General features: G+C 39.9%; 1 protein-coding gene across 2 annotated transcripts in view; it reads left to right on the top strand.

Moving 5' to 3' along the window:
* Nucleotides 1-27,522, top strand: part of syne2a (spectrin repeat containing, nuclear envelope 2a) — an 83,585-nt gene that overhangs the window by 1,607 nt on the left and 54,456 nt on the right. The window contains exons 3-48 of one of the 2 annotated variants that reach the window (XM_087851928.1): nucleotides 206-301; nucleotides 420-497; nucleotides 590-682; nucleotides 855-1,051; nucleotides 1,251-1,450; nucleotides 1,701-1,801; nucleotides 1,959-2,048; nucleotides 2,246-2,359; nucleotides 2,442-2,579; nucleotides 3,051-3,215; nucleotides 3,358-3,470; nucleotides 3,619-3,787; nucleotides 4,005-4,101; nucleotides 4,212-4,408; nucleotides 4,557-4,709; nucleotides 4,850-4,987; nucleotides 5,090-5,191; nucleotides 5,349-5,516; nucleotides 5,627-5,785; nucleotides 5,866-6,588; nucleotides 6,988-7,122; nucleotides 7,443-7,592; nucleotides 7,718-7,884; nucleotides 8,509-8,845; nucleotides 9,969-10,084; nucleotides 10,265-10,385; nucleotides 10,590-10,750; nucleotides 11,333-11,483; nucleotides 11,572-12,446; nucleotides 12,777-12,935; nucleotides 13,051-13,201; nucleotides 13,325-13,483; nucleotides 14,034-14,201; nucleotides 14,291-14,392; nucleotides 15,088-15,291; nucleotides 15,593-15,798; nucleotides 17,122-17,229; nucleotides 18,016-18,313; nucleotides 18,803-18,981; nucleotides 19,409-19,724; nucleotides 21,471-21,635; nucleotides 21,820-22,158; nucleotides 22,263-22,399; nucleotides 22,827-22,956; nucleotides 24,542-24,712; nucleotides 24,802-26,604. In XM_087851928.1, the coding sequence (XP_087708054.1) occupies nucleotides 206-301; nucleotides 420-497; nucleotides 590-682; nucleotides 855-1,051; nucleotides 1,251-1,450; nucleotides 1,701-1,801; nucleotides 1,959-2,048; nucleotides 2,246-2,359; nucleotides 2,442-2,579; nucleotides 3,051-3,215; nucleotides 3,358-3,470; nucleotides 3,619-3,787; nucleotides 4,005-4,101; nucleotides 4,212-4,408; nucleotides 4,557-4,709; nucleotides 4,850-4,987; nucleotides 5,090-5,191; nucleotides 5,349-5,516; nucleotides 5,627-5,785; nucleotides 5,866-6,588; nucleotides 6,988-7,122; nucleotides 7,443-7,592; nucleotides 7,718-7,884; nucleotides 8,509-8,845; nucleotides 9,969-10,084; nucleotides 10,265-10,385; nucleotides 10,590-10,750; nucleotides 11,333-11,483; nucleotides 11,572-12,446; nucleotides 12,777-12,935; nucleotides 13,051-13,201; nucleotides 13,325-13,483; nucleotides 14,034-14,201; nucleotides 14,291-14,392; nucleotides 15,088-15,291; nucleotides 15,593-15,798; nucleotides 17,122-17,229; nucleotides 18,016-18,313; nucleotides 18,803-18,981; nucleotides 19,409-19,724; nucleotides 21,471-21,635; nucleotides 21,820-22,158; nucleotides 22,263-22,399; nucleotides 22,827-22,956; nucleotides 24,542-24,712; nucleotides 24,802-26,604 (10,299 nt within the window). Of the gene's footprint in view, nucleotides 1-205; nucleotides 302-419; nucleotides 498-589; nucleotides 683-854; nucleotides 1,052-1,250; nucleotides 1,451-1,700; nucleotides 1,802-1,958; nucleotides 2,049-2,245; nucleotides 2,360-2,441; nucleotides 2,580-3,050; nucleotides 3,216-3,357; nucleotides 3,471-3,618; nucleotides 3,788-4,004; nucleotides 4,102-4,211; nucleotides 4,409-4,556; nucleotides 4,710-4,849; nucleotides 4,988-5,089; nucleotides 5,192-5,348; nucleotides 5,517-5,626; nucleotides 5,786-5,865; nucleotides 7,123-7,442; nucleotides 7,593-7,717; nucleotides 7,885-8,508; nucleotides 8,846-9,968; nucleotides 10,085-10,264; nucleotides 10,386-10,589; nucleotides 10,751-11,332; nucleotides 11,484-11,571; nucleotides 12,447-12,776; nucleotides 12,936-13,050; nucleotides 13,202-13,324; nucleotides 13,484-14,033; nucleotides 14,202-14,290; nucleotides 14,393-15,087; nucleotides 15,292-15,592; nucleotides 15,799-17,121; nucleotides 17,230-18,015; nucleotides 18,314-18,802; nucleotides 18,982-19,408; nucleotides 19,725-21,470; nucleotides 21,636-21,819; nucleotides 22,159-22,262; nucleotides 22,400-22,826; nucleotides 22,957-24,541; nucleotides 24,713-24,801; nucleotides 26,605-27,522 lie in introns of those variants that run through there. The other variant, XM_035908453.2, reaches the window with a different exon arrangement.

Below are 27,522 nucleotides of genomic sequence, written 5' to 3'. Positions count from 1 at the left end.
TAGATCAAAGATTTTATTATAATTGAAAAAATATATAAAATAATATACGTAATTCAACTTTAAGTGTCACTGTCAGCTTAAACTCAATGCGTATTTCCGTGGTTCTAAAAACTGGAAATAGCTTTTACACAAACACACCTGCTTGTTTACGTTGCTATATTGTGCAGATAAAATCAGTAAAACTATATTTTGTGCATTGCTACAGGGAAGCCCGCCCTCATTTGTGTCAGACCTATTTTCTGATCTCAGAGATGGGTCAACGCTGCTCGACCTGCTGGAGGTGATGAGTGGCCAGATTATGGTGAGTTTTAACATCAGTGAAATGAGTAAATTCAAATTTTCTCCTTATGTGAAGACAAATATTGGGAAGATAAAATGCCATAACTGATATTGAGAATTGTCTGCCACTGTCATTATAGAAAAGACAAAAAGGTCGTGGGGTTTTCCAGCAGAGGGCCAATATTGAGACAGCATTAAAATTTCTCAAGAAAAAAAATGTACGTTTGCACACTGAAAAACATTACAATATAATATATGTGTGTCTGTAGTGTGTTTAATGCTTTTGCCGCTGTTGTTTGGTGTACTTCAGGTCAAACTGGTGAACATTAACATCCCAGATATCATAGATGGGCGGCCATCCATCATCCTAGGCCTTGTATGGACCGTCATACTCCACTGTCATGTGAGTACAGTGGAATGAAGCATTACTCAGATACTAATGGCAGGACAACTTAACAAAACATGTTAAGATTTATCGCAGTTGTTTAAAAATCCTTGCACTGATTCTAAGTTTAACTTTATGAAGGTATTGATCAGTTAATGCACAATATGTTTACCATCTCTGTTTGTTTTAGATTGAGGAGCTGGCCAGTGCGCTCTCCTTCAGCTCGCGTCATTCCTCCCTCGACTCTCTCTCCAGCCTGGACTCCTGGTCCGGCAGCCCTGTTCCAGCTAGTCCAGTCCCCGCAGGTCGGACATCACCGCTCCACAGACGTTTCCGTTTATCTGCCAAGAAGGCCCTGCTCATGTGGGTTAGGGACCAATGCAAAAAGTGAGGGTTTTTCTTTATATTGTATAAATTTTAATATTTACAATGTTTATGCTGTAACCATTTTTTACACTGGTATCTTGAGTTTTCAATAATTGATAATACTCTTTTTTGTCATTTTTTAATCTTCTCAATGCGACCCATCTAAGTGATCAATGCGTTAGTCATCTAAAGGTTGTGGACCTTGTCTTCCTCTTTCTAGAGTACATTGCTCTGTTAATGTGAAGGACTTTAAGTCAAGCTGGAGAAGTGGAGAAGTCTTCCTGGCCATCCTGTCTTCTCTCAGGCCTCAGTTGGTTGATCTCTCACTGGTCCAATCCAGAAGCAACCAGGAGAACCTGGAAGAAGCATTTCACCTTGCTGAGCAAGAGCTGCATATACCCCGCCTGCTGGAACCTCAGGGTGAGACTGATAAAATGTTAGGGGGCATTTCACAGTGATATTTGTTGTAATTCTGGATAATATGTTGACTTTTTCTTAGGAATGACTCCAAAAGGTTTAGATTGATTTAGAAACACCCCCCCCCCCCACAAACTAAGCTTTAATTCTCTAATGGACAAAACTGAAAACTTGAGTATTATACAAAAAGAAAACAAAAGCAAACTAATGAGAGAATTTTGAATCAAATGTTTCTCATTGCCTTTCACCTCAGATGTTGATGTTAGCAGTCCTGATGAAAAGTCTATCATGACCTATGTGGCCCAATTTCTGCAATACTCCAGCGACATGCCAGCACCCGATGACCACCTCCAGGTTAGCGATGAGATCACATTTCTCATTTTTTCAGCACATCCTGCTGACTTTTGGTCTTCTACAAGAACCTTCATGAATGTAAGGGTGGTCAACCATCTTTCTGTCCTTCTCCTTTCAATACTGTTTTTCATGGTTTGATCTGGTGGTGGTGCTATAGCTGTTTCCTTTGGCCCAGCCCTCCTTTTGCTCACCTGAGACTCTGCCTGCACACTGTACTCCAGCAATTGCTGTCTCACCAGTACACGAGGTACACAATGAATCCTTTATCACTCTGTCACTTTTGTTATGGAAGTCTTTCTTTTCTCTATTAAATAATGGTACTAATTAATGTTCATAACTGTCTAACTCTCATGTAATGGCATGAACTGCTTGATCGCATGGCCCTAACAACTTATTCTAACACTGCAATGGTCGTTACTGACAGCTTTGGTTATGAAAATTTAGGTTTCTCCAAGTGAACGAGCACAGCAAGTGACATGCTGGCTGGAACAAGCCTATCAGGAACTGTCAGATTCATGGAAGGCTGCAGAGAACTCAAGTTATGCTGAAAAATATCAGGTAATGAAGTATTAAGGATTAAATTACATGTTCAGCGTGTGTAGGTTGTAAGGTTAAAGAGTTATCATGTTTGATTTATCAGGTGCTTCAGAGCCTCGCTGGCTCCTTCACTGAGCAACGGAGACCAGTGATGACCCTCCTGGCTGCCCTAAGACGCCGCCCTGAGCTGAGTCAGCAGCAGTGTTTTCTCAGGACAGCATGGGATCAACTGGAGGAAGAGGTCAGGAAATGTATTTTTGCATAATAAGAAGCAAGGTTACATTCAGGGTTTTAGTTTTTAACCTTGGTATTCTTTTGTTACGCTGTTGGGGACATTTGTGGGGACATTATTTTAAAATATTGTGGTGAGCTGAGGAATCTTTACAGCAAAGGGTCCACACAGAGGTTGAGCCTGCTGTTCTACCCCAAGCAGAAAGGGGCTTTTTATTGAACAGTATTGCTGTACTACATTGTGCTTCACAGGGTCAATAACCCCGCACATGAACTCACTCATGGTATAACATCTCTTTCCATCAAACAACAGCTGTCAGTGATTTCACACTGTAGCATTAACAGGAACAGTGAACAGACACGTAACAATAACGCCACATTATTTTAATATTTACGGAAAGTCGTCAGTATAGAAAACTGCTCGTTTTAGTGAAGCAGATTGCTCATATCAAGTTGTTTGTATATGTGTGTCATTCTGCAGCTGCAGAGGTGTAAAGCAGACTTGGACCTGAGTCTTCCTCCTCCTCTGGACCCTGTTGTTGCATGGCTGCAGCGTGCAGAGGCAGGACTGGCAGAAGACGCAGGGAAAGTGAAAGACCATTCAGATGCCGCTAAAGAAGCAAGAGCTCAGCAGGATAGCCTAAAGGTTCATTTGTGTTGAAGTTACATACAAAGAAAGAAAATGTGATCTTGTGACAAAACTTGATAACAGTGTCCTGAAACTCTGAAGAGCAACATTATTTAGATTAAAGCTTAAAAATCTTGTTTACTGTTTTTTCACTTTTCAGAATATAAATAAAGAAATGGGCCATTATGTCAATATTCTTGAGACTTATCACAACATGGACGAGTCGGGGAACATAGTGGTCCCCCTTGAAAAGTTTGATGAGATAAGAAAACGGTATGTGACCCAATTGTTAAACTCCTATAATCACTGAATGTATTATGATTTTTTTTTATCACTATATGCAGGTTTAAAGGCACAAATCTCCACGTCCTGTGTTTGAAAAAAAAAAAAACAGTTTGTTTGCATCTTAATTTTCAAACAGTTTAACCAGCATTCGGGTCTCAACCAAGTATCGAGGGATCAAGTTGGAATACCAAGAGTCCCGTCACACCATCCTGGACCTCCTGAGCCAGATCGGTGCCAAGGTCCAGTCCTGGAAAGCACCCTACAGGTCTCAGGAGACCATACATGTTCTTCTGCAGGACTGGCATGTGAGTGTATATCTGAGAGAGGAATATGTAAAAGCTTCTATTACTAATTCCAATGATGACTAACAGTGAATGGCATATATCCTATTACATGTTACTTCAAGGTCAGGCCCTTACAATATAAATAAGCTACATCCAGTGAGTCATTTGGGATCAAATTCTTCCTGAAAGACAAAAAGAACAGGAAAAAAAGGATTCTTTTCTGTGATTTGTTTTCTAGGAAACAATTGAGCATCAAGACCTGCTTTTCACTCTGACGAGCGCTCTGCACACCCTGAAGGAGAAGGCGAATGTTTATACCAGCAAAGCAGCGCTAAGTATGGAGTAAACATAAAATCATATTGTCATGAACTCAATAGAAATGTAATCATGTAATTAGTTTTTTTTAAAGACAAGATTTGTCTTTCACACACTTTTCACACCCCAGGCGAAAATTTCCAGCTTGTTACTCGTCTGGTGAAGGAAGCAGAGAGTGAAGTTGAAATGGTCAAACAGGCTGTGACTGCTACTAGGGGTACCATGGAGAGAGTTTTGTGTGCATGGGAGACGTACAACAAAAACCTTGCTTCTCTACAGGCGTGGCTGGCGCAGGAGAAACAAATTCAGTCCCCAGCTGCAGCACAGGTAACTTTACCCTGTTTGTCCTGTAGTAACTGTTGTGTAACTTAAAAATCTCCTTTCTCCTCCTATCATCATCATTTAAAAAATGATTTCAAAATATCCTCATTGTTGCTGGTTTTTCTTTGCTTTTTAAAATACTTGGATACTGTAGGATATCAGTGAGTGGACTTCACGTCAAGCTCAATTAAATGAGGCAGGGAACTATCTCATAGAAGTGACGGAAACGTCAATCAGTCTCAGTCTGGTCGAACAGTTGAGCAAAGTCAACATTCAGTGGGCTGAATACATGAAGAAGGCTATGTTTGTAAGTATTCCTCTATTAAAAATATGTCTTTTATGCAGGTCTAGTTCTGTTTTTTATTTTGTGTTTGACATAAGGAGACATTAAAAATAAAGGAGCGTGCATCAGTGAGGCGTGTTAGACATAAAGACTTTGTCTTTTAGGAGGTATCATCAGAGCCCTGTACTGGTGCAGCATGTCTTCAAATGGTGCATTCAATGACCCAGGAGGCCAGCCTGCTCCTCAGACAGCCAATTGAGGTGGCCTCAGTGCCACTAAAGGCTATCAGACAGAAATTACAGGTTAGTAAAATTTCAAAAGGCTGAATTGATCAAAAAATAATAAATAAACAAACAAATCTTTTTGTTATTTGAGCTACTGTCTCATACTTTTTAAAATTTCAGTTACTGAGTAAAAAGATGGCAGAAGTGAACGTGTCATCTCTTAGCTCTTCTCCCGACTTTCAAACAAGCTACTTTGAAAAGATCCAGAAAACTCTCCCACAGGTAGGATGCTCACTTAGATGCAGGGAAATTCTCTTTGATATTCCTAGAATATTAAATCAGCGTACAGGCAAACATTGTGCAAATTTACTAGAGTCCAGTTCTCCTGTGTTGAATTATAGCAAACAAAGAACAGTCTGACTGTTTATTTGTACTGTAGATGTTTGTTGAAGCAGAGGGGGCCTGTGGGGAGCTGCAGCAGGCTGCATCCAGGCTGGAAGGTGGTCTGGCTGAGCTGGATTGTTGGAGCACTGATGCGATGGACTGTTACAATCACCTAAAGGAAAAAAGTCACAGAGGACACCCTACAATGGAGCCTACAGCAAAAGTCAGCAAACCAAAGCTTCATGTTGTTTCTAATTAGGCGTTTTGTTAGAGAGGGAAAATATAAAGCATATATGAAGCTGTTAAATTCAATACACACTTTAACACTTCCAGAGCCTAATCTCTCGAGGCTTCCAGCTGGCAAACCAGGTTAAAACTGAGGAACAGGATCTTCGGGGCCTTGCTGCAATACTACAGAAAACCTCTCCTCTGCAGCACCTCAGCACCTCTAGCCTGAAGGACAGGGTCACAGAAGCAGTCTCCTACTGCAAGGTAAAGTAAAACAATAGATATAATAACTTTTCAGTCTCATAATAGTCCCTTTTACTCATTTGTATGCTTTGCATTTTTAGGACATTCTGGGGATATTTAGTTCTCTTGGGTATAAGCAGGAAGTTGGTGAATTTCCTAAGAATCAACCAGCCGTTGAAACAATCTTTCAGACAAAGAAACAGCCAGAGATTGGGTTATTAGTTGTGGCCAGAAGCAAACATGTAGAGAACATTGGGAACATCATGCTCCAATCTCAGCACTCAAATCAGCTTTCAGCTTCCACTCCTCAACAAAGGACAAGAGATCTCCAGGGAAAATTACATGATGAAAAAGATATTATTACACCCAAAATAGTCACCAGGTACCCACCTATAACTTATATTCAATCTCATTTTCTTCAATCTGCAAAAGAAGCTGAATCTGAGCTTTTGATCCAGCCACAGTCATTTTCTAAATCACATCCCCTAGCTTCAAGTTTCAGTGAAAATGATCAGCTGCTACCTGCTACAACTCAAACTCCTATTAAGGGAAGGTTTTCAGAGAGTCCAGTTCCCGCTAAATATGGAGGAAGTTTACCTTGCCAATTTCAAACCAAGCACAAGAACACAGGACCGAGCTCTATACAGAGCAGTAAACCTCCACAACCACCAGTTATGGTCCACAGGGAAGTCCATTCAAGAGCCCAGTCAATGGCGAGAAGCAGGCTGGAGAAGGCCCGGTTTCGTCTGCAAGGACGCATCCAGCAAGCGATGAAGTTATTTGGCGGCAAAGAGATTTCAGAGTCGGAAGCCAAGAAGAAACAGGTACGCTACCAAACATCACAGAACAAATTAAGACGGCCGTCACTATCTTAAACAGATGTTTTCAACTGTCACTTCAGTTTTTTGACTCAAATCAACAAATGTAATTGAATTACTAGTGATCGCACAGCTGATTTGCTTATTATTTTCTCGAGTTCTTACTTTGACAACATTTCAAGGTGAGTTTAAAGGCAGACATCCACCCAATTGTTGCTTATTAAGCATTTAAAACAGAGGCTTTAATATAATTTAGATGCTTTCAGTGCTGAAACACCAAGGCCTTGAAACGTGCTGGAATATTCATAATTCAAACACTTTCTTTCAAGGTCTCTGGTATTTTGATTTGTGTTGCTACCAGTATCGTTTGTGCATCTCTTTACAGCTATATGTCTTTCTGTGCAGAAAGCTTTAAAAATTCTGCAGCATGCCATGCTCGAAGAGTTCCTTTGTGCAGTGGAAGGTTTTGGGGCTTTCTGCTCTGGATCCCAGCTCCAGGACTTGATGCTCCTCTCTGACTCAGTGAGAAATCAGTGGGAGGTATGACAGGAACTGCACACATAGTCTGTAATTGACTGACTGATCCAGTCATTTTTATTCAGAGTTAAATCTAATGTAAACACCTGGGCATAAAACAGTGAATGTTTTTATATAGTGGAAAATAACACGTAATAATTGGTCAAATACGATCCAGTCATACAGGATTTGTTTTGGACTTTTCAAGAATCTTTTTCTGTGTGAGCGTCTTCACAAATTAATCCGATAAACTTGGTAAACTTGGTTTTCTTGATATATTCCTTTTTTTTTTTTCCCTAAAAACTTTGGTTAAAATTTTTTCTGCTTGCTTTTGTCATGCACAGGATGCACACAGAGAAATGGCTGCTTTTATTCCGATCTTGTGGTCAAAGATCAGAGAAGGGAAGCAGTCATTTTCTGTCGTGCAGTGTGAAATGCATACTAACACAGTCCACACTGACCAGACTGACGATGATTCTTTGCAGCAGCAGCAGGTACTTGTCTCTAACATAGTATTAACATGGGACTGTGCTGTGTTTGTATCTGCCTGGCAGATGGTCAAATTACTGTAGAAAGAAAGATTTGCCTTCAGATTCTCAGGAGCTCATATTTCTCCCAGGCTGTCACTGAGGGAGCCGCATCTATTGAGGAACGTGTTGAATCCCTCAGAGAGCTGTGCGAAACACTGACGCCAAAGAAATCCTCCTGCCTCGCTACACACCAGCTGAGCGAGTCAGATGAAGTAGAGGAAACACAACCCAGGGATGCTGCAGTCCCAGCTAACAGGTCTGAAAATGCTAACATTAAGAAAGAAATGTTCTTCAATGTGACCTTTTGTTAGATTTGCCTTTTTCTTTAATGGAAACTGTTTTTAATCATTATTGTCAGACTTTTATTTCCTACATCTAGAAATAATTTTCAGTTTGATGCTGTGTTTGATTTGAAAACTACAAAGGCGAGGCCCTATTTTGCAGTTTCAAAGAAAGTGGCGCCATTTCTCCAACAATGTTCATGCCTATCGGCTCGGTAGTTTTCTTTGTAAGTTTGCTGAAGGTTAGACACGGGCAACACTGATTAAATTCCTCTGGGTTTCACAAAGGAAGCTCAGACTCAAAAGGAAGTTAAAATTGCAGGAAGAAGGTCTAATTTAGATTGTGAAAACTCTATTTGCCTAAATTAGACAGAACTTGATTAGAATCTCATTGCGTTTGAACTTACCCTTAAATCATTTTTCAAGTTATAGAATTGTGACTTGAATTCAAAGTGATTTACTTGAAGAAGACCGTTTTTTATTTACAAATGTCACTCTGTAATCCTTCCGGTCTATTAATCTTAATTAGATGTCTGTTTGAATGAGCGGTTCGAACTGGCTGCCCCTGACATCCCCCCGATAAACATTTCTTATCTCAGCAGGGGACGGCAGCCTGGGGGAGACGCCCCACTGAGCGCGACTGACGTGTCGGCCAACACACAGCCGAGCAACAATCTCCCACAGAAACAAAGCGATGACAGCCCACATGAAGACCTCTCGCCCGTTTCTCATGTTGTGTCAGTGCAGCCTCATGGTGATATCCTCAAACTGAAAGTTCAGGAAGTCCCAACAGAGAGTGAGGTCCACCTGACAAAAAACAGAGACGGCAGGTCAGAACAAAATCCAAAGCCTTCACTTCGAGCCAAAGAGCAGCTGCTGAAAGCCCGTCTACTGCACTACGCAGAGAGCAGTCAGCCAATCCAAACTCATGCACAGGTATGCTCAGATTACATCACTGATCTTCTTCAATTTTGTTTTTTTTCAGTTTCTCAATTCTATGTTTTGGTACTTTTGGTACTAATTGCAAGCAAATTAGACTTGTTATTAAAATATTTATTCAAAAGTTTTGTTTAGGATGCTAATCAGAGTGGAATCTGAACTGAAAGATGTGAAAATTGGCCAGACTTGGTGGTGGGTCTATGGATAAGACAGCAGGAATGAAAAAACACTGCAATTCTATGTCCACTTTTTGTGTACAGATATCTTTTGTCATAGCAATAGCAAGACTGTATTTTAAATGATGACTATCTCCTTTTATTTGATCAGCCGCTAGCTTTAAATTGCGATTTTATAACCAATTCTAATATTCTACACGATTTACAACCACAAATCTCCCAAACTTGGGACTCTGTTATACAAAGAATGAAAGAAAAAGCCACAGTATATGAACATGATCCAGAACAGCAAGAGAAAAAGGATGGATGGGTATTTCAGTCATTCTGTGCTTTGTCCAGACTCTGACTAAGAAGAAACTGTGATGTGGTGTCCAGTGTTTTTGAATGTGGACAGTGCTAGCAGTGTGCCACCATGACTCAGACTCAGCTGGTGTATTCTTTTCTCCATGATTTTTCATAATTTGAAAACACCAAGAAAGAGAATCTTTGTATATAATGCTATTTTTCATAGTGACAAAATGTTTATGCAGCTAATAGTACTGTATTAGAAAATCTATTGTATACCAATCCCAGCTCCAGGACTATGAACCTAGATTACATACTTATATTTTACAGTCACAAAATTGCTCTAAATTACAGTAGGCACTATAAATGAACAGTTTCATTCTGGAAGAGCTTGCAGACATTAATATTTGAATATCTGACAGTGCATAAAAATGCAGCAGACTACACAGGTAAAACGTTAATAACTCTATTAAATGTCATTTACTTTGTTCATTTAAAGAAACCTACCTAGTCAGAAACCAATTCAGCAGCTTTATTGGCTGGGCAAGGAAAAGCACCGGCTGCAGAGTGCTAATCCTTGGTAATTGGATAGGCTCACTGCTCCATCTTTTCCTCTTTTCTTTACTGGACTGTTACTTTGCAACTCTCTCACCTCGCAGGCAGTTGTTAGGAGCAACACGGTGGAGACCAAGCAGGAAGCACAGTGGACCATCATCCCAGAGCCAGCTGCTCCATCTCAAAAAGAACATCAGTCTGAACAGGAAGTGCAGGAGAGGTATGCATCACTATCCCAGTTAGACTTTATTTCACATTGGTGTTGTTTTTAGAACTGACAGCTTGTAAAATACTAATATGCTAGTAAGATTTACTAGACGTCACTGATTTTGCATCATATTTGCCTCCCAGTCAGTCTCAGAAATTTTAGTAATGAAACAATGTGTAAATCTCTCTCTAGTTATAGAAAGCTCTGCTCAGCATTTAAATCTCAGCTTCAGGAGAACAAGCTACTTTTGGAGTCATTTATCCCAGATCCAGTCTCTATCCAAGCCCTGCAGAACCAAAAGAAGCATCTACAGGCAAGTTTGAGCACTTACTTTTACCAGAATTCTCATTTTAAAGTCCTACTCTTACATATGTGTTCATTATTATGTCCTAACTGTTGTCTTCTACATACTAGAATGTTTTTACAATTGTTAAGCATGAATTTGTTTGTAAGCTCTAACTTTTGGCTTAAAATATTATTGCTGTGATTGTTTCATAAACATGTTTCACCTCAACAGACCTTGAAACAAGAGACAGAAGCACTTTGGTTTGATGTTGAGCTCCAGTATGCCCAGTTTGCCCAGCCGATGACCAGGGAGGAGGGTTGGAGTGAAGTGGAACGAGAGCAGGGGCAGCTGACTCAGCAGTGGAGAGAACAACAAGTGTGCCTAGAGACCAGGTGCAGCTACCCTCTAAAATAAAAAAAATTAGCAATTTTAATGTGCGTTTCATACAGTTAGTGCTTTCCTTGCAAATATTAGACAATTTTAAATTAAAGTAGCTAGTTCCTTGCCCATTTAAAGACTTACTTTAAGTTTATTTTACAGGAACACAGAGCATATGTAGAAATCGGGTGTTAATGTTGAAGCTAAAGAGATATAAAGCGACTACTACATGAAAACAGATATTATATGCATGTGTTTATATGTGCATGCACTCTACTATGCTGCATGAACTGACATATGGTCTGTGGGACATATGGTTTGTCTGTGGAAGTATGCAGTTAGTGATAAGTTGCTCCATTTAGTTTAGTTTGTTCAGTGTTTACAGCGTTCTTGTTGAAAGACTGTTAAATACTAACAGATTTACAGCAGTATAAGCATGTTTGACACAACGTTCTTAAGGTAGCCCTAATGGCAAGTTAGTGCAAACACAGTGGCTATACTAACTAGTACTACAACCACAACTATCACAAATTCCTTGGACTATTTCACAAAGGGCAAAATTTTTCAGTTTTGCTTCTGCTTTGTGTTTGGGTCAGAATGGCATCTCTGGAGAACATTGCTGACCTGATGAAGTCTGCAGATGACCAGAAGACGCTGATCACACAACAACTGAACCAGATCACCGGACAGCCTGTGGATATCTCTTCTCTGACTTTGGCTGATTCAACAATATTACATGATTTAAAGGTATAGGTTTAAAACCATGTGTTCAAACAATTAGCACTTATGATATGAAGAGTATAATATTATTTTGAATCCCTGGTCTCTTGAATAGGAGATGGACAACAGGCTGCAGGCTGGAATGAGGATGCTAACAGAAAAAAGCACCAAAGAGGAAAGTCAGAGGCCAGAAGCCACATCCGCCTCATCCCTCTGCAGGGGCCTCCACAGTAGCATCCATCATTTCAAGCAGCTCAGACAGCAACTGGAGAAAGTTCAGTCAGCTGTTTGTGCTCTGGATCGCTTCCTGACCACAGTGAGAGAAGTCGAGGCTGAGATCCAAACTGTGCTGGCAAACCAAGACCTGAGCAAGCAGAAACACGAGGCAGACTGGGAGCAGGAGAAACCTTCTTTGGATGCAACAATGCAGAGGTTGCAGGCTGCTACTGAGCAATCTGATTCTGTGGACAGTAATTTAAAGGCAGTGGGGATTAGTCTGACCATGGATGGTGCACTTGCAACATGTCAGGATGTGGTGAAATGCATCACAGTACATGGTGTGGAGATGGAAAAATGGGGAGCAAAAGCTATAATTCTCCCAGAAAAACGGAACATACAGGACGACGAGAAATCTAAAACTGTGGAGATAAAGTCTGGTAATGCTTCCCTACAGCAACAGGACATGCAAGGAGATCCCACTTCAAGTGAGCCAGATGAGGAGTCAGGTTTGGAGGCCAAAAGGCGTAAGCTGGAAGGAGAGACTCAAGTGGAGGAAGAGCACAAGACTCAAGCATGGAGACCTCGAGAAGATCTCCTAGAAACTAAAGACCAGAGACAAATGGGAAGAACCACCCAGGTTAAGAAAGACGGAGAAAAAATGGAGAATTTGGTTCAGAGGAGAGCAAACCTGTTAGCAACACTGAGGGAGACAAAGAAGGCAGCTGAGCAGCTGAGCCTGCAGGAGCCCACTCTGCCTGCTCTGCAACACAGGTACAACACGAGCTGGTACAACAACAGACTTTTATTTTCTTTAATTTAAGTGGAGTATCAAAAATATCCAACATAATCCACAATACCAGAAAAACATCTAAACACTCATCAAAACAAACGTATCATCCCAAAGGTTTCCAGTAATCTTAAAGTTATAATAATATCAGATTTTATGGTACACTAATGGGCAGATTAATATTGACTAACTTTTATACAAAGGTCAGCTTTTTGCTATAAGTAGCTGGAGGCTCCATACAATAATAACTCCTCCTGATTTCTTGCAGAATGTCAGTAGCTTCTTCTCTCTATATCCTGTTTTGTTATCTGCAGGACACGTACCTTGACAGAGTTGGAAAGTCACCTCGCTGACCTCCTCTCTGAAGTGCAGTACATACAAGGTGCATCATCACGGTCAGAAATCCCTGATGAGAGTCAAAACAGAGAGGTGGAAGATCTCTGGGAGGAGGCAACAAAAGCTGTAACTCAAAAGTAAAATCCAGCGTAGTGTGTGGTTATTAACGTTTGTAACTGATTGTTTCTGCAGCTCTTCCGTAGTTGTGTTACTCTGCTGAGCTTTGTGTGTTGTGTTATGGGTCACATACAGACTGGAGCAGTGTGGTGTCCTAACAGAGCTGCTGAAGAGGTTTCAGAGCATTCGTGGTAAGCTGAGCGCGACATTGCAGCGAGCAGAAAGCGCTGTCATTGAAAAAACCTCCTACATGGGGAAAGAAAAACTGCAGAGACTACACACTAAGGTAAGTCACACTGTTAAGCTTGACTAATGAACACAAATATATCACAGCATTGACTTTTCTCTTTGTGCTGAAAACTTATCATTTAGGCATGATCCATATTTTTGTGTGTCTGTGGTTTTAAAGGTCCAGGAAACAAAAGCAGAGCTGAACAGCCTTGGAGATGGTATAGAGGAGGTCCGCAGTGTCTGCAGACAGCTTCACACTCACCTACGGCAGATACCAGAATGCACATGCATCCCATTTGAGAGCGAAGCTGATGCTCTCATGGATCACTGGCTGGATGTAAGCTTATCCACTTTACACTGTTAACTTTGTCTTTTTTTGCATGTTTTGTTTTAAAAAGATTTCTTTTCCATAACTTTGGAGGTTTGACTTATTCTTTTTGTGTTATGAAAGTTATTTTTTTAACTCCAGTGATATCACATTCAGTCTGTTGCATTCTCCAAGAAGAGCTGGTGATGTGAGGATGTAACTGTAAAAGGATACTAAGAGGCAGAACCTGGTGCAAAATGCTTTTCAGAAATGAGAGGGCAGCTGTTTCTAACAAGATAAAAAATAGCAAAGCTACAGCAAAACATAAAAGCGCCTGTTTAACCTTTGTGCTTGATATTGTTATTTGACATTGTAATTAAAATAATAGGTTTTTGTAACAATATATTTTTTCAGCTGACTTCTTTGTTGTTAGGTTTACAGATTGTTACATTGGCATTAACCTGACTACACCCAATTTCCTATTATTTTCGAATGTTGCTGATCTTAAATGAGATAGATAAAGATGCATATTATTGTAGGTCTAGGTTGTTAACATTGCTGATATTTAACTTATTTGCAGTTATCAGAAAGAACAGAGTCCTGCCTTGAAAACCTACATCTAGCCTTGACTCTGTGGGACGGGGTCCTTCAGCAGGGGTCAGAAGTGGAGCGCTGGGCCAGCGATAAAGTAGCTGTGTTTGCTCAGTGCCCCTCCTTTCAGTGTGAGGATGACATCAAGGCACTACAGGTAAAACGGAGCTCTTGTGTATCATTCAGTTATGTTATGATCTCAAAGTTAAACTATAATAATGTTTACCTCACTTGCACTGTTACCAGAATGAGATTGTGCTTCAAGAGGAAAGTATACAGCATTTCCACCGTAGAGCCACTGAGATTCAGACACTGCTTCAGAGCGCAGAGTCCCCTCCGGAGCTTCAGGTAGGCATTGTTCCTCTGGCGTTATTTTCTTTATTTAGACGGAAATAAAGACAAACACAGTAGTTTTGGTTTTTTGGTTCACTTCCAGAAATATTTGACTGTGTAAAATGTAGACAAAATGCAACACCATATCTTTTTTCACACAAAGAAAACACATCAAATCTCCAAAAAACACATCAAATGTTTAAATAAGGAACACATCTAAAAAGAAGTTGTGATGGGGCAAAAGAAGGTTGGAAAAGTTAAAGAAGAGGGGATCCTACACAATGGTGAACATGGCCCTGTCACAACTTTTTTTCAGACGTGGTTTGATGACCATTAGAAAAAGACCTGATTTTTCCAAGCGTAGCCTTAGAACGTTGTATAGACAGAGGTAACCCTCACTAATCTCTGATGCACACCCAGTCTCTTTACTGTGGGGGCAGGCCTGAAATATGACAGAAAACTCTCAGTTTCAAAAAGAGAAACAAGGGTTACCCCCCAGCAGGCATCCAGGCAGGAACGAGTTAAACATTTGATGTGTTTTCTATGTTTTCATATGATCTACTTTGAATAAAATATGAGTCCCAAGTTTTGTTTGAAATTGTGAACTTATTTCCTGCTTGAATCTAGTTTACATTTTCAGTTTAGTCATTTTCACTATTACAAAGGGTTTTTTGCTCATCAGTTCTTATGATTCATTTTGATTTGTCAAGGTGGTAGGAACCCAGATGAGGAAGAAGATAGAGCAGTTGAAGGAGCTTGTTTCTGAAGCTGAGGATGTTTACAAGCAGATGGTGATTACTAAAGGGCAAATCACTGGGAGGATGGAAGAGTGTTTCAACTCCCTGCAGAAGATTGAAAACTCCCTCCTTACTCTTTGTGGTCCTGATGTTGCAGACGTGCTTGCAAAACTTAAGGTAAGGGCTTAAATAAGACATATGAAATAATGAAAACACATAAAACACACCAATAGATACAAGATAATATCAAATTAGCATTGTCTGTCATGGTATCATAAAAGCCGAGGTAGATATTAATACGGGCTGAAGGCAAAACACAGACACAAATATTATGAAGATTTTTGTATTTCCTATTCGTCATGTATGCCTTCGTATTAACGAAGAATCTGGTATTTGAACAGGCCAAATTAAACAAGAAATAGATCACTTGAGTTGTAAAATGGTAATCACACCCAGTCTTTATTTCATCTGTCTGCAGGAGTTGTGTCAGCAGCTCCAGTCCCAGGACGAGCAGGCAGAGAGCTTGTTGGAGGACGTGCATGTCTTGGCCTCTATTACAGGTCCAGATAGCTTACAGAGTCTATCCGTGGAAGGGATCCAGCTACAGGAAAAAGTCAGAAAGACCCATCAGCTCTTCTCTGAAGTAGAAGAACAGACTGAGAGGAATATGCGTGATCTGGACAGGTAATAGACATCACATACAGAACAGTGTTGCGGTTCATCTGTGTTGTGTAATGTGTACAGATACGTGCATCTACAATGAGAAGGAAATTGAAGCCTCCACTCATTAATGTGGCATGTAAGCAAACTTAAGAGAGCTGCTGGGCAGGAATTTTTGTCTAACACGTGCTTGGTGACTTGACAATTTGTCATCATGGAATTGGCATAAAGAAAACAGGAAATAAATTATATTAGGAAGTTTGTTTAAGAGTAATATTGCTCCATTTTGAAAACGGTGCATGCTTGTGCAGTGTTGTGCAATAATCTTGAGTCACTTATAATTTTTTTGAAGTCGTTTTCAAGACTTTCAAAGTTTTACTTTAGACATCAGCTGCTTTTCAATCCTTGTGCCTGAAAATTTCCAGAGGAAGTTTTTTATTGCTGTTGTTATGCCAACAATGACCTATGTCTCACTCGAGCATAATAAAGGCACCTAATTCAAAGAGTTAATCAGTCTTTTGAACCCATTTTAAATTGCACCCTTAGGCACTTTGCAATGTATTGCCACATCTTGTTCTCACTTTCCTAGCAAAATGTAAAGAAAGAAAAGGCTCAGGAATTTTGCACAGTACTGTAAATATTAAAAGCATTTGGCTATAGATGGCAAAAATTAGAAACCTAATTATCATAGTGTGTCTCACATTCCCCCGTCTGTTGCTTTTCTTTTAATTGCAAAAATGTAAAAGTAAAAAAAAAAGGACGGGCTAATGTTCTGTAAGAGGTGGGCACTATAGCTTTTATCAAAGCTATTAACCAAACAGGAGGACTCACCATTATTGAGGGCCACTTTGGAAATTACTGCACATTTTACTGGGTACTGTACGTGGGATTGAATGCAAATATACTTCAGGTACTATATTTGTTGTAATGAATGAGCATGGTCCTTGTAATGGGGGGAAAGACCAGAAGAATGAATGAAATGATCATCATTTGGCCTCAGTTTGTTTTCCTATTATTACTAAGGTTCGATCTTTTGGGGGATTTAGTAACAAAACAAGAAAATTAATCACTCATCAGAGTCATTCTTGAAACTCACCATCCAGTCAAATTTGCTCTTACTGTGTACGTAAAACAGCTGTAAGCAGAAAAAGTCTTACAGAGTCACAGTGCTTAAAACAAACAGAAGAAAGACATCAAAACAGGTTTGTCTGGTTTCCTGAGTCAGTCATGAATTATGTGGCAGAACCATTTTTTCACTGTAATGTCGTTTGAACGTATAGCATTGAGCATTGAGCAAATTAATGTGTTTGTGATATGCACATGGGACGTATTTATGCTGTGTTTCAGGCTGCAAATAGAGAGGGACCAATTGGAGCAGTGGCTTCATGCTGCTGAGGAAAAAACAGCAAAGGAAGAGGATCAAAGTCTTCTGGAAGAAGAAGCGCTTCAACAAAGGTAAACCTTTCTCCTGAACAAGGTGTGTCACTGTCCATGTAGATTTGCAACAACTTGGATGTGTTCATGGCCCGTATATACTGCCTGATAACATAGAGTATATGTATACTTTGCAGTATAATTGAAAATATGCTTTAAACATTTACCTGACTGTTTTATTTTTCATTTACAACAATACATACGAGCAGTATTGATATTATTGTTGAAGTATTCCAATGTATTTTAAATTCACATATATTTTAATATGTTGGGGGTTCCTGATTACAAATAAAGATATGGAGGCTGATGTGTTTACTTTAGACTTTTGAAGGATGGAAAGTGACAGTGCTGCCAGTGCTACATATCAGATAGAAATGTGAAAACGTGAGAATAGCAGAGTGACAGTAAAGACAAACAAACCTAAAAAAAAAACATGCAAGTGTTCAGTGCTGTGATTTTGACTAATGCTCACCAAAGTGTCAGGAATCTTGGAAACTGTGTATTGTTTTGTCAGGTGACTCCTTCTTTACTCCATGTGTGTTTTAATTACGCAAAAGTCTGTTATATTGTAGATAAAAAGCACTTGTTTTACATATATTTTATATTCGAGCTGGAGTAAATATTTTAATTTAAAAAATGCAATCATGTAATGCTGATGAACTACTATCACTTTATTTTTTTATCAGCTTAATATCACACACAGGAGTCCACACAGTAGTATCTACCACTTCAGTGTGCTTTGACTTCACCACGGAAACATTAGATTTGACCCCATTATTAGCATTTACAGCTTTGATTTCTCTGCAGGGTGAGGACAGAGCTCCTCAGTCAGCTTGTGTCATCTTTACAAAGAAGCAACCTTCAGCAGCTGGTGGTGGTGGAAAACAGTAAAAAGCTGTTGGAACGATACAACAACTCACACATTAAAATACAAGGTGACTGTAAGGAGACTCATTCCTCTCTGAGGGAGGACATCGAGGTGTTTCAGGCTTTATTCAAGTCCACTCAATCATGGATCAGTGATCTGAGACAAGCTGTAGACTCTCAACTTGCTGAAAGCCCCCGGATTCAGACTCCGTTAGAGCAAAAACTTCACTGTGCTCAAGTAAGAAAATGTTGCCTGCACACACTAAGTTACTCAGTTTCACTATATGTCATTTAGATCACAGATTTTATTTAGCGCATTTTATAAGAAAGTATGCTCTGTATCATACATACATGCATGTGCTAAGTACCTGTGTGGAGAGGTGACAGAAAGGCTTGATTGCTTGTGGAATATTGAACAACAAATCTTCTTACTCTCATATAAGTGATTGTGATGTGGGTGTGCCTACAGTTGTGTGTAATGTCACATGAGGGTGTGGTGTAGGTGCTTTCTTTTTCTCTACATTTGTTCCAACTTGTTCAAAACTAAGGAGTGTACATTTGCTGTGCAGAGCTGATGTTAGATTCAGGGAACTTTCTGGAATCTATACGTGTGTCTCAAAGCTGACAGTATCTGTGAACAGGCAGAATCCTGGAGATTTTTTATAACTGCTTTTTTATTTTACTAAGGTTATATACTGACTTGTAAACCCTACAAAATCCGTTGCAGGCAGTGCTGAGTGCCGAGTTAGAGGGGGAGGCTCGCCTGGAAGAGCTCCGAGTTACTGGAGATGGTCTGTGCCACAGGGTGTTGAATGAAGATGACCTGAAGAGGGAAGTTCAGGACACTGTTCAGAGAGCAGAGGAGCAGTGGCGGGAGACTTTGCAGTCAGTTGAACCGTATTACAGGTGAGTGAGTTAGAGCGGGTCATCTACTGATCAGAAGGTTGGTGGTTCGATCCTCCAATCTGCATGCCAAATATCCTTGGGAAAGATGCTAACCCCAAGTTGCTCTCTGATGCATCTATTAGAATATGAATGCATATGAATGTTAGCTAGAAAGCACTTAAAAGCACAGAAGAAAGTGCTTGTGTGAATGGGTTATGTGGCATGTTGTATAAAGTGCTTCGAGTGCTGCGGGAGAATAGAAAAGCACTATATAAGACTCAGTCCTTTTAAAACAGGTGGACTGAATTTAATAACTAATTAAACTAAGCAGTAAAATTATTACACATTACATAATAACAGCTATAAATCCTGGGATTTAATTAAATAATTTTCATGGTCCAGTTTAAGTCAGAAATGGTTCTAATCTCTTGTTCTTATTGTTCTTAAGCGCTCTAAAAGCTGATCCAGAGGTCACTTGTTTTTACCTGGACCAAAGGAGGGAGCTTTGCCACAAAGTGGAAGTGCTGCGGCGCCAAAAAGATCAGCTTCCCACTTTATTTCCCTGTCCTGGCACAGCTGAGCGTAAACAAGGATGCCGTCTTGCCCTTCAACTGCAGGAGGAAACTGAATCCTTGCAGTTAATGCTTAGCAGCCTGTCTAAGAGGAGAAATGAGCTGATTGAGCAAACCAGAGACAGCATCTGGAAAGATTCTTCCTGGGATGAGCTTTACACCCACTGGTCAGCACTGATGGCAGAACTAAAGGTAAAATTACACTTCTAATAGTTAACTGATGTCTATTCAACAATGTCTCTGAGCTAACACTATTTGCACATTGTTAGGTGGTAACGATGTGGTAAGATCATTAATTTTTTGTCACGGTGTTTGTAGTTTTGCCACTGCAGTGGATTTTAAATTTAAAAAAATCATAAAAACAATCAATGAGTTTCAACTTTAAAACCAAAAGTTCAGGGGAAAAATCATATTATTTGGGATTTGCAGCCAATTTTATATACAGTGCTCTATGTTTTAGAGGCTGAAGAATAATTAGAAAAACAAACAGAAGCGCCTGAAGTCTAGAACTCACCAAATGCTGTTTCCTCCAATAAAATGCTGTTCCTGTTTACTGCTGCCACTCTCAGCTGTTGCTTGTTTGTGGGTCTTTCTGCCTTCTGTCTTATCAGGTGGCTGACTTGGCCATTGAAGAATATCCAATTCCTTGCCCTTGAGAGACTCTTTTGTTGCTTTTGCTGTATGTTTTGGATCAATGTCAATTTGCGCTGTGAAACTGTGTCTGATCAGTTTTGCAGCATTTGTCTGAATCTGAGCAGAGGGCATACTCATGTACAGTTCACAATCCATCCTAATGCTTCTATCAGCAGTCACATCATCAATAAACACTAGTGCCCTAGTTCCACTGCCAGCCCATGCTATAACGTGGTAATGTGCTTCAGATCACGAGCTGTTTCTCTCCTCCATACTTTCCTCTTTGTGTCACTATGGTACAACTTAATCTTGCATTCATCCGTCCAAAAAAATTGTTTTCAGAACTGTTCTGTCTCTTTTAGATGATTTCTGGAAAAGTCTAATCTAGTCTTCCTACTATTGATGTTCTTCAGTGTAACCAGTCCTTTGCCCTTTGCTGTAAACCCTCTGCATTTCCATTCATGCAGGCAGGTTTTACTGGTTGACAATGATATATCTTTCTTCTTGATTGTGTTCTTGACTTGATTTGAAGATGTTGACAGTAATTCTGTCATCATGTACTTGAGTTTTCTTACGTGGTGTTTCAGGACTTTTGGCGTGGCGGAGCTGGTCAGTGCATTCATTCTTTTTAAGAATTTACCAGCTTGCTAATTTGTCCGCTCCTACAGTTTTTGCTGTCTCTCTAATAGGTTTATTTTGGTTTTTCTGCATAATAATGATCTCCTTCACTTGTGCTGACATCTCTTTGGAGATGAAAGAAAAGAAAGCTATAAAACTGAAAGTCAATATTTTGAATGTATTTCAGATATTACATCTGCTGCTACAGCTGAAAGTCTGAATAAAATCTCGGCTGTTTGATTAAAAATCCACTGTGGCGGTGCACAGAGGCAAACCTACAAGAACTGTCTTTGTGCAGCAAATTATGGACCTAACTTTATTTCTCAGAGTTCAGAGTAAAGAGTTTTATTTGTTTACTTATTTTTTCTTTTTTTTAATTCTATGCTCTTGTAGTATAATATGACATGATCTAGGGATAAATTAAATGTACATTAGCATCATTCATTCATTTCTTATTTTCCTTGTGTGATAGACACAGTGTTACCAGGTGTTGCTCATTTCCTTTGGGCCAGGACTCTGGCATTAAAGTCACAATACATACAGCAGCAGGTTGTGTTTCATCCACTTTATCATAATGTGATATGAACACTTTTGGAGCATGACGTGTGGTCAGTTAATGGGTTGTGTTTCAGTCTATTTGTGTGTAAGCCTTCTGAGTGCGGCTTGTTTTACCTGTATCATCCACAGGGAGTGTGTTCCCGCCTTGAGGAAGGTGCGAGTAACGAGGAACAATTTGGCCACTTGCTGCAGCGCTGTTGCCACAAATTGATGTCCCTACAGGAAAGGATATCAGCCTGTCAAGGCCAGAAAGAAAACTCAGCGGGAACAAACACTGACATAGCAGCTCTGGAGGTGAGATGCATTAAGTAAACAAACCAGATGAGCTGTGTACAAGCTCTTACATTAAAAAAAAAATATCATTGTTTAACAATATTAAAAAAAAAATTTACATTGAAGAAATGTTGGATATGCAAAAATGTACATCCAACATTATAGGGGGCTTCTCCTATAGTCACTTTTTTTGTCACTTTTTTAGGTTTTGCTACGAGAAGTAACTGGCACTGAAAAATATCTTTTTCAGCTTGTAACTCTCAAGGACTCCATCACAGTTAGTTTAACAGCTGAGGCCCAAATAAGTCTGACCCAACAAGTCAGCAACCTTCAAAACCACAAGAGGGCACTAGAGAGTAAAATCAGAGAGACGCTGGCACAGCTTCAAGTGAACAGTGATGAAAGCATTCAGCGAGTTAAAAAAGAAGCCTTGTATGTGCAGACAGCTCTTAAAAACCTGGCTGAAGGTGTTGACAATCTTTCCGATACCCATGAAGCTTTGCCTGATATCAGCCAGCTGAAACAACAATGGTGTATGATACAGGTAACATGAACATATACTTCGAAATGTTGATATATATCTGAAAAATACAAATAGGAAAAAGACAGCTCACAATATTTACACAGAAGTACTTGTGTGTCTCTCAGAGCTGTGATAGCAGCCTGACAGAGCTGGCAGCAAGAGCTGAAGACCTGCAGAGGACCAGAGAGTGGACCAGCACACAGGAAGCCCTTCCTGCAGATATCATTTTGACTGTCAGTGCCGTTTCTGAAGACCTTGGCAGGTGCTTTACTTCGTTCTAAAATGGAATAATTAATCATTCCTGTATTTATTCATCTTATTAACTGAATATGCAGTGCTAATTGTGAGAAATGATTTGTTAACTTTGACTTTTAGAAATTTCTGGGGATTTTAAGACTGCTCTCAAAGTAAAATGAAGATGAAAATATTAATTTAGCATCAAGAAAACAATTAAAGTGGCCTACCAACAAATAACAAGGAAAGACTTGTGCGAAACTTGCACTATTTGAAGCAGAACGTAACTTGGGTTGATGGTGAACATGACTTAGTTCATCATCAGTATTGTTGCGGTGAAGATATATGAGGGTTTACACATCCTCTGAATATGTGAGGGAATATGAGGGTTATTTTGAAAATGCACTCGTTCTAAATACTGTACGGCTCATTCACTGCTTGTGGTCTCGCTCCAGCCTCAGGTCTGTTTTTTTGCAAAAGAAGCAGGATTTTGCAGAAAACACTGCAAACAGAGTGAGAGAGCTCACCAACCAGATGCAAGAGTGGTGCCAGAGAGTACAAGCTGAACCATCAACGCATAGCCAGGTAAAGCTCAACGTGTTCAGTATTTTTTCTGATACATGGAATAAATTATTATTAATTAATAAACAAAAGTTTCAAAACAAATGTAAGCTTTGGTTCATATGCACAGGTAAACCTTTTGTTGTCTGTCTTTTGTTTTTTAAAATCTGCAAATGAATGCCTGAGTGAATTGCCAAAAGTATTCACTCACCCATCCAAATCATTGAATTTAGGTGTTCCAATCACTTCCATGGCTAAAGGTATATAAAATCAAGCATCAAGGAATGCAGATTGCTTCTACAAACATTTGTAAAAGAATGGTTTGCTCTCAGGAGCTCAGTGAATTTCAGCGTGGTACTGTGATAGAATGCAACATGTATAGTCTTGAAATTTCTACAATACTAAATATTCCAGTTATCTGTTCATGGTGTAACAAAGAGGAAGTGATTGGGAATGACAGTAACTCATCCACAAAGCCTTTGGATTAGGTCAAGAACATCCGAGCCTTACATCACCAAGCACAATGCAAAGGGTCAGATGTAGTGGTGTAAAGCATGCCACAACTGGGGCATGGAGAGAGTGATTGGTGGACGGAGGATTCTGGTGTGGGATTGTTTTTCAAGAGTTGGGCTCGGCTTCTTAGTTCCAATGAAAGGAACACTTACTATTTAAGAATACCAAGATATTTTGGGCAATTTAATGCTCCTAACCTTGTGGGAACAGTTTGGGGATGGGCCCTTCCTGTTCAAACATGTCTACATGGTCCATAAAGACATGGATGAGCAAGTCTGACATGGAAGAACTGGCCTGTACAGAATCACGGCTTCAACCCGATAGAACATGTTTGCAATGAATTAAAGCAGAGACGGCAAGCCAGGGCTTCTCATCCAACATCAGTGTCTGACCTTGGTCAAAAATGTATATGTATATGTATAGAACCTATGTGTGTTAACACGCCTTCTTTGCCACATATGTACCCTCTTGTATTCAGAGAGTCATGCATGGTGAAGAATGTGAAAAACACATGAATATTTCTGTATAAATGCTATGTTTGTCTAAACGAACAGTTTGTCTGCACTCTCCATCTCAGCAAATCTCCCTGCAATATCTCCCCACAATACCGACACTTTATTACAGCTGTAATATAACAGGACATGGTTGGGCTGTTTGACCACTGTATTGAAGCTGCTGTATTCTCCCTGCTGTGTACTTACAGTGCACCTGTTATAATTGATATTTCATGTCATCTTTCATTTCCCTAGCATCAGTAAAGTGTCTCCTTAAATGATAGTGTATTATAACTGAACTGGATCAATACATCTTCTGTCATATGGATTAGAGGATAAGCATATTGGGAAATACAAAAGTAATTCAGGTGCTTCTGTTGACACAGAAGCAAAATTTCAGTGAGTGAGATCTCCCGTGGTGAGGTTAAGCAGTCTTAAAGGCACACTGTGACCTCAAACAAAACAATCGGGATCAATAAGAGTTTACAGTTAGATAAGATACGAATCTTGATTAAACCAGATGTTTTTGCAGTGCATGGTTTCTGTTTTACCCTTTTTTTAGTCTTTTTTTTTAGCTTGTGTATCTGTCTGTGCTGTCACAGGGAGCTCTGGATGAAGGTTTGCAGCTTCAACAGGCACTTTATAATGTGCACTCAGAGCAAGATTTTCTACTTAATTGCCTGGGAACAAATGTGGCACAGGAATTGGAGAAAAATGCTTCAGGTGCACTCACTGAAAGCCAGTCTGCACTTGAAACCCAATCTAAACACCTGGTGAGTGTCTCCCTTGTCATAGAAATGTACAGTTTGGTGAATTTATGGCCATAACATTACTATTGTTTTTAATATTGTTTATTTCAAAGGTCATTCGTGTTCATGGCGATGTGCAACTGGAAAACAAAGATTTGCCAAGCAGAAGTGAACAAGACAGTCTAAGAAATGAAAGTGGAGCACCTCATTCGGCATCAAGTGATAAAACTACAGCAGTGGGTCTTACAGCTTCGCCTTTCTCTTGTGCACCACACAGCCAGGAAAACTCTGAAACTAATCAGAATGACAACAAAATTCAAACCAAAGGCACCAAACAAGTATCAGGAGGTTCAAATGTGGAAGCTCATGCCACAAAACAAGAACAAGCAGGCGTGGTAAAAACCGAAGATGATGCCTTAGCCACATGTTCAGAAACTCCCAATGTTTTAAAGACCCAGCTAGAATCTCGCCACTTAACACCACAAGAATTACACTTGAAGTCTTATCTTGGGTCAAAAGATAATAGCGCACTCAGGGCATTTTCTGGAAATGACACAGGGCCATTAGTGCCAGACTCACATCCTACGTTTAACAAAAGCTTAATAGCTCAGGAAGAAAACACAGCATTGCAGAGTGACACCACCTTCACCTCTGTCTCAGAATTCTCAGCTGTAGGTGCACACAACACTAAAGCAATCGATTCAGCACACTGTGTTACATCCTTGATAGAATTACCACCGACAAAGCCAGACAACTTCCCCACTACTGCCTCTGAACATACTGTGTCTAATCATCTAGAAGCACAATTGGAGACATTCAAGGCGAATACAAATGCTCAGGGAAAACACTGTAAGGACGATGGTGTTGCCACAAAGAAAGTGTTCACTGTTGTATTGGACATGGACCCACAGGACATACAGCAAAGGGAAAATTCTGGTTTATGCTCCCAGGAAGCGGGGTTCTCGGATGAAAAAAACACAGAATATTCAGGTACAGGATTCCCAGAGATGAAAACTGAAGTCTCTATGACATCAAACAGTCAGGAATCAGACAAAGGATTGCAATGCACATTTGAAGCACAATCAGAGACTTGCAAGGCAGTCACCGATGTGCGAGAAAAGGAGAATTTCTCTAAATGTGTCAAAAGTAGCCCGGAAAAGGTATTTACCATAATGTTAGACATTGAGCCGCAGCCATTCGACACGCAGAAATGTGAAAAAGCCAACAGCCCTGATTTACTCGGATATTCACAGGAAACACAGTTTTCTAATGCTAGGCCTGCAGAGGTTTCCAGCAGAGCATTTCCTCAGAATAAGTCAGGGCACTTTACCACATTAATTAGTGCTGGATCAGATGAGATTGCCTTCCCAAACTCTTGTGCAAGTCCTGAATCAAACCCCTCGGTGTTAGTGAATACAGTTTTGGAAGAAGCAAACTGTTCAAGTGCCAAATTACCACGCAGAGAAAACCACAAAACCCATGGTTTAAAGCTTAACGAGGTGTCGAAATCCTCTAAATCATGTTGCCCTGTTGCTGAAAGTCAGCATGCTGGTGCACAGACAGCAGAAACAACATTTCCAGATGTCAAATTAGAGGAGACAACAGATTTCTGTGACTCTGGGGAGCAAACAGAGAGCACAGTGGATGATTCTGTGGAAAGTGGAGAGGCCTTAAATGGCACACATATATCTGCTCCTGGCAAGAAACAAGTGACACCTGATACTGTATGTAACACAGAAGCAGCATATGAGGAGGTGCCAAAGGGGGAAAACACAGAGGAAGCAAATGAATTTGAAAGCACAGAATGCAAAGGTTCAGAATTGCCAGTAAAACGAGACATTGCTTCGCTGCCAAAAGACAAAAATGAGGGGAAGTTGCCTGCAGCACTAGAGGACATGGGAGTAACACAGGAACAGGTAGGTGCCATTTGAAAATTTTACTGACTGGATTTTTCCTCACAGTTCTGCTCTTTCAGGACTTAATATGTTTAAGAAGCTAGGCAATCGACAAAAATATATATTCTAACAGACAGGCATTAAAAGCCATTATGTTTTTCTAATTTTCTTTTCACTTATCATCATCGGTGGTAATTTAGTTAGATGCTGTAATTCTGGCATAGCAGGTGGTAAACCAGCAGGTGGCTGGAAAGACCGGAACTCCCCCTGTTTGCAGGTAAAAGGCGTCAGTGACTGCAAATACCTGTAAATAAATTCAGAGCTGCTTAATGCTGTCATCTGTAAGCTGACAGTCTCTGGAACTTTCCATAAAAAGTGTTAATTTGCATTTGAACTTCCTGATGATGAATAACCCAGACTTTCTAGGTGACTCAACTGTACCTTCTTTCTAAAATTACATGAAGCTTGTTTGACATTTAAAAACCATTGTTATTTCCCTATGTTACCTTAAAGCTAGAGAATATGTGTGTGGGAGAGAGAAGCTGTGTTTCTGACATTTTGCAACTGTGAAGTTATCAAAAAATTTAGTCCTAAATTTAGTGGGAATTTGTGTTATTTAAATACATTTTTTCTTTTCACACTTTCCATTTACATGCCACTATTTTGCTCAAATCTCTTCAAATTTATTTATGGGAAATTCACAGTGAAAATAATAAACTGGCTGTCACTGTGTTTTACACAAACAAATGTTATACAGCATGCAAGTACACACATTTGCAATCCTCCACAAGATTTTTGGGATTTTCTTGTGATATCAGCTGCATGCCTGTGCCCTGCTTGCAGCAGCTCCAAAAGAAGATAAGACATTAGATACGAGAGACAAGAGGGTGAAAAAAGATATAAATGAAAATGACACCAGGCTTGAAATAATATTTTCAA

The sequence above is a fragment of the Neolamprologus brichardi genome, chromosome 15 (genome assembly GCF_056152115.1).
Source record: "Neolamprologus brichardi isolate AB-2024 chromosome 15, ASM5615211v1, whole genome shotgun sequence".
In the NCBI taxonomy this organism is placed as follows: domain Eukaryota; kingdom Metazoa; phylum Chordata; class Actinopteri; order Cichliformes; family Cichlidae; genus Neolamprologus; species Neolamprologus brichardi.
This window is presented reverse-complemented; position numbering and strand designations above follow the sequence as displayed.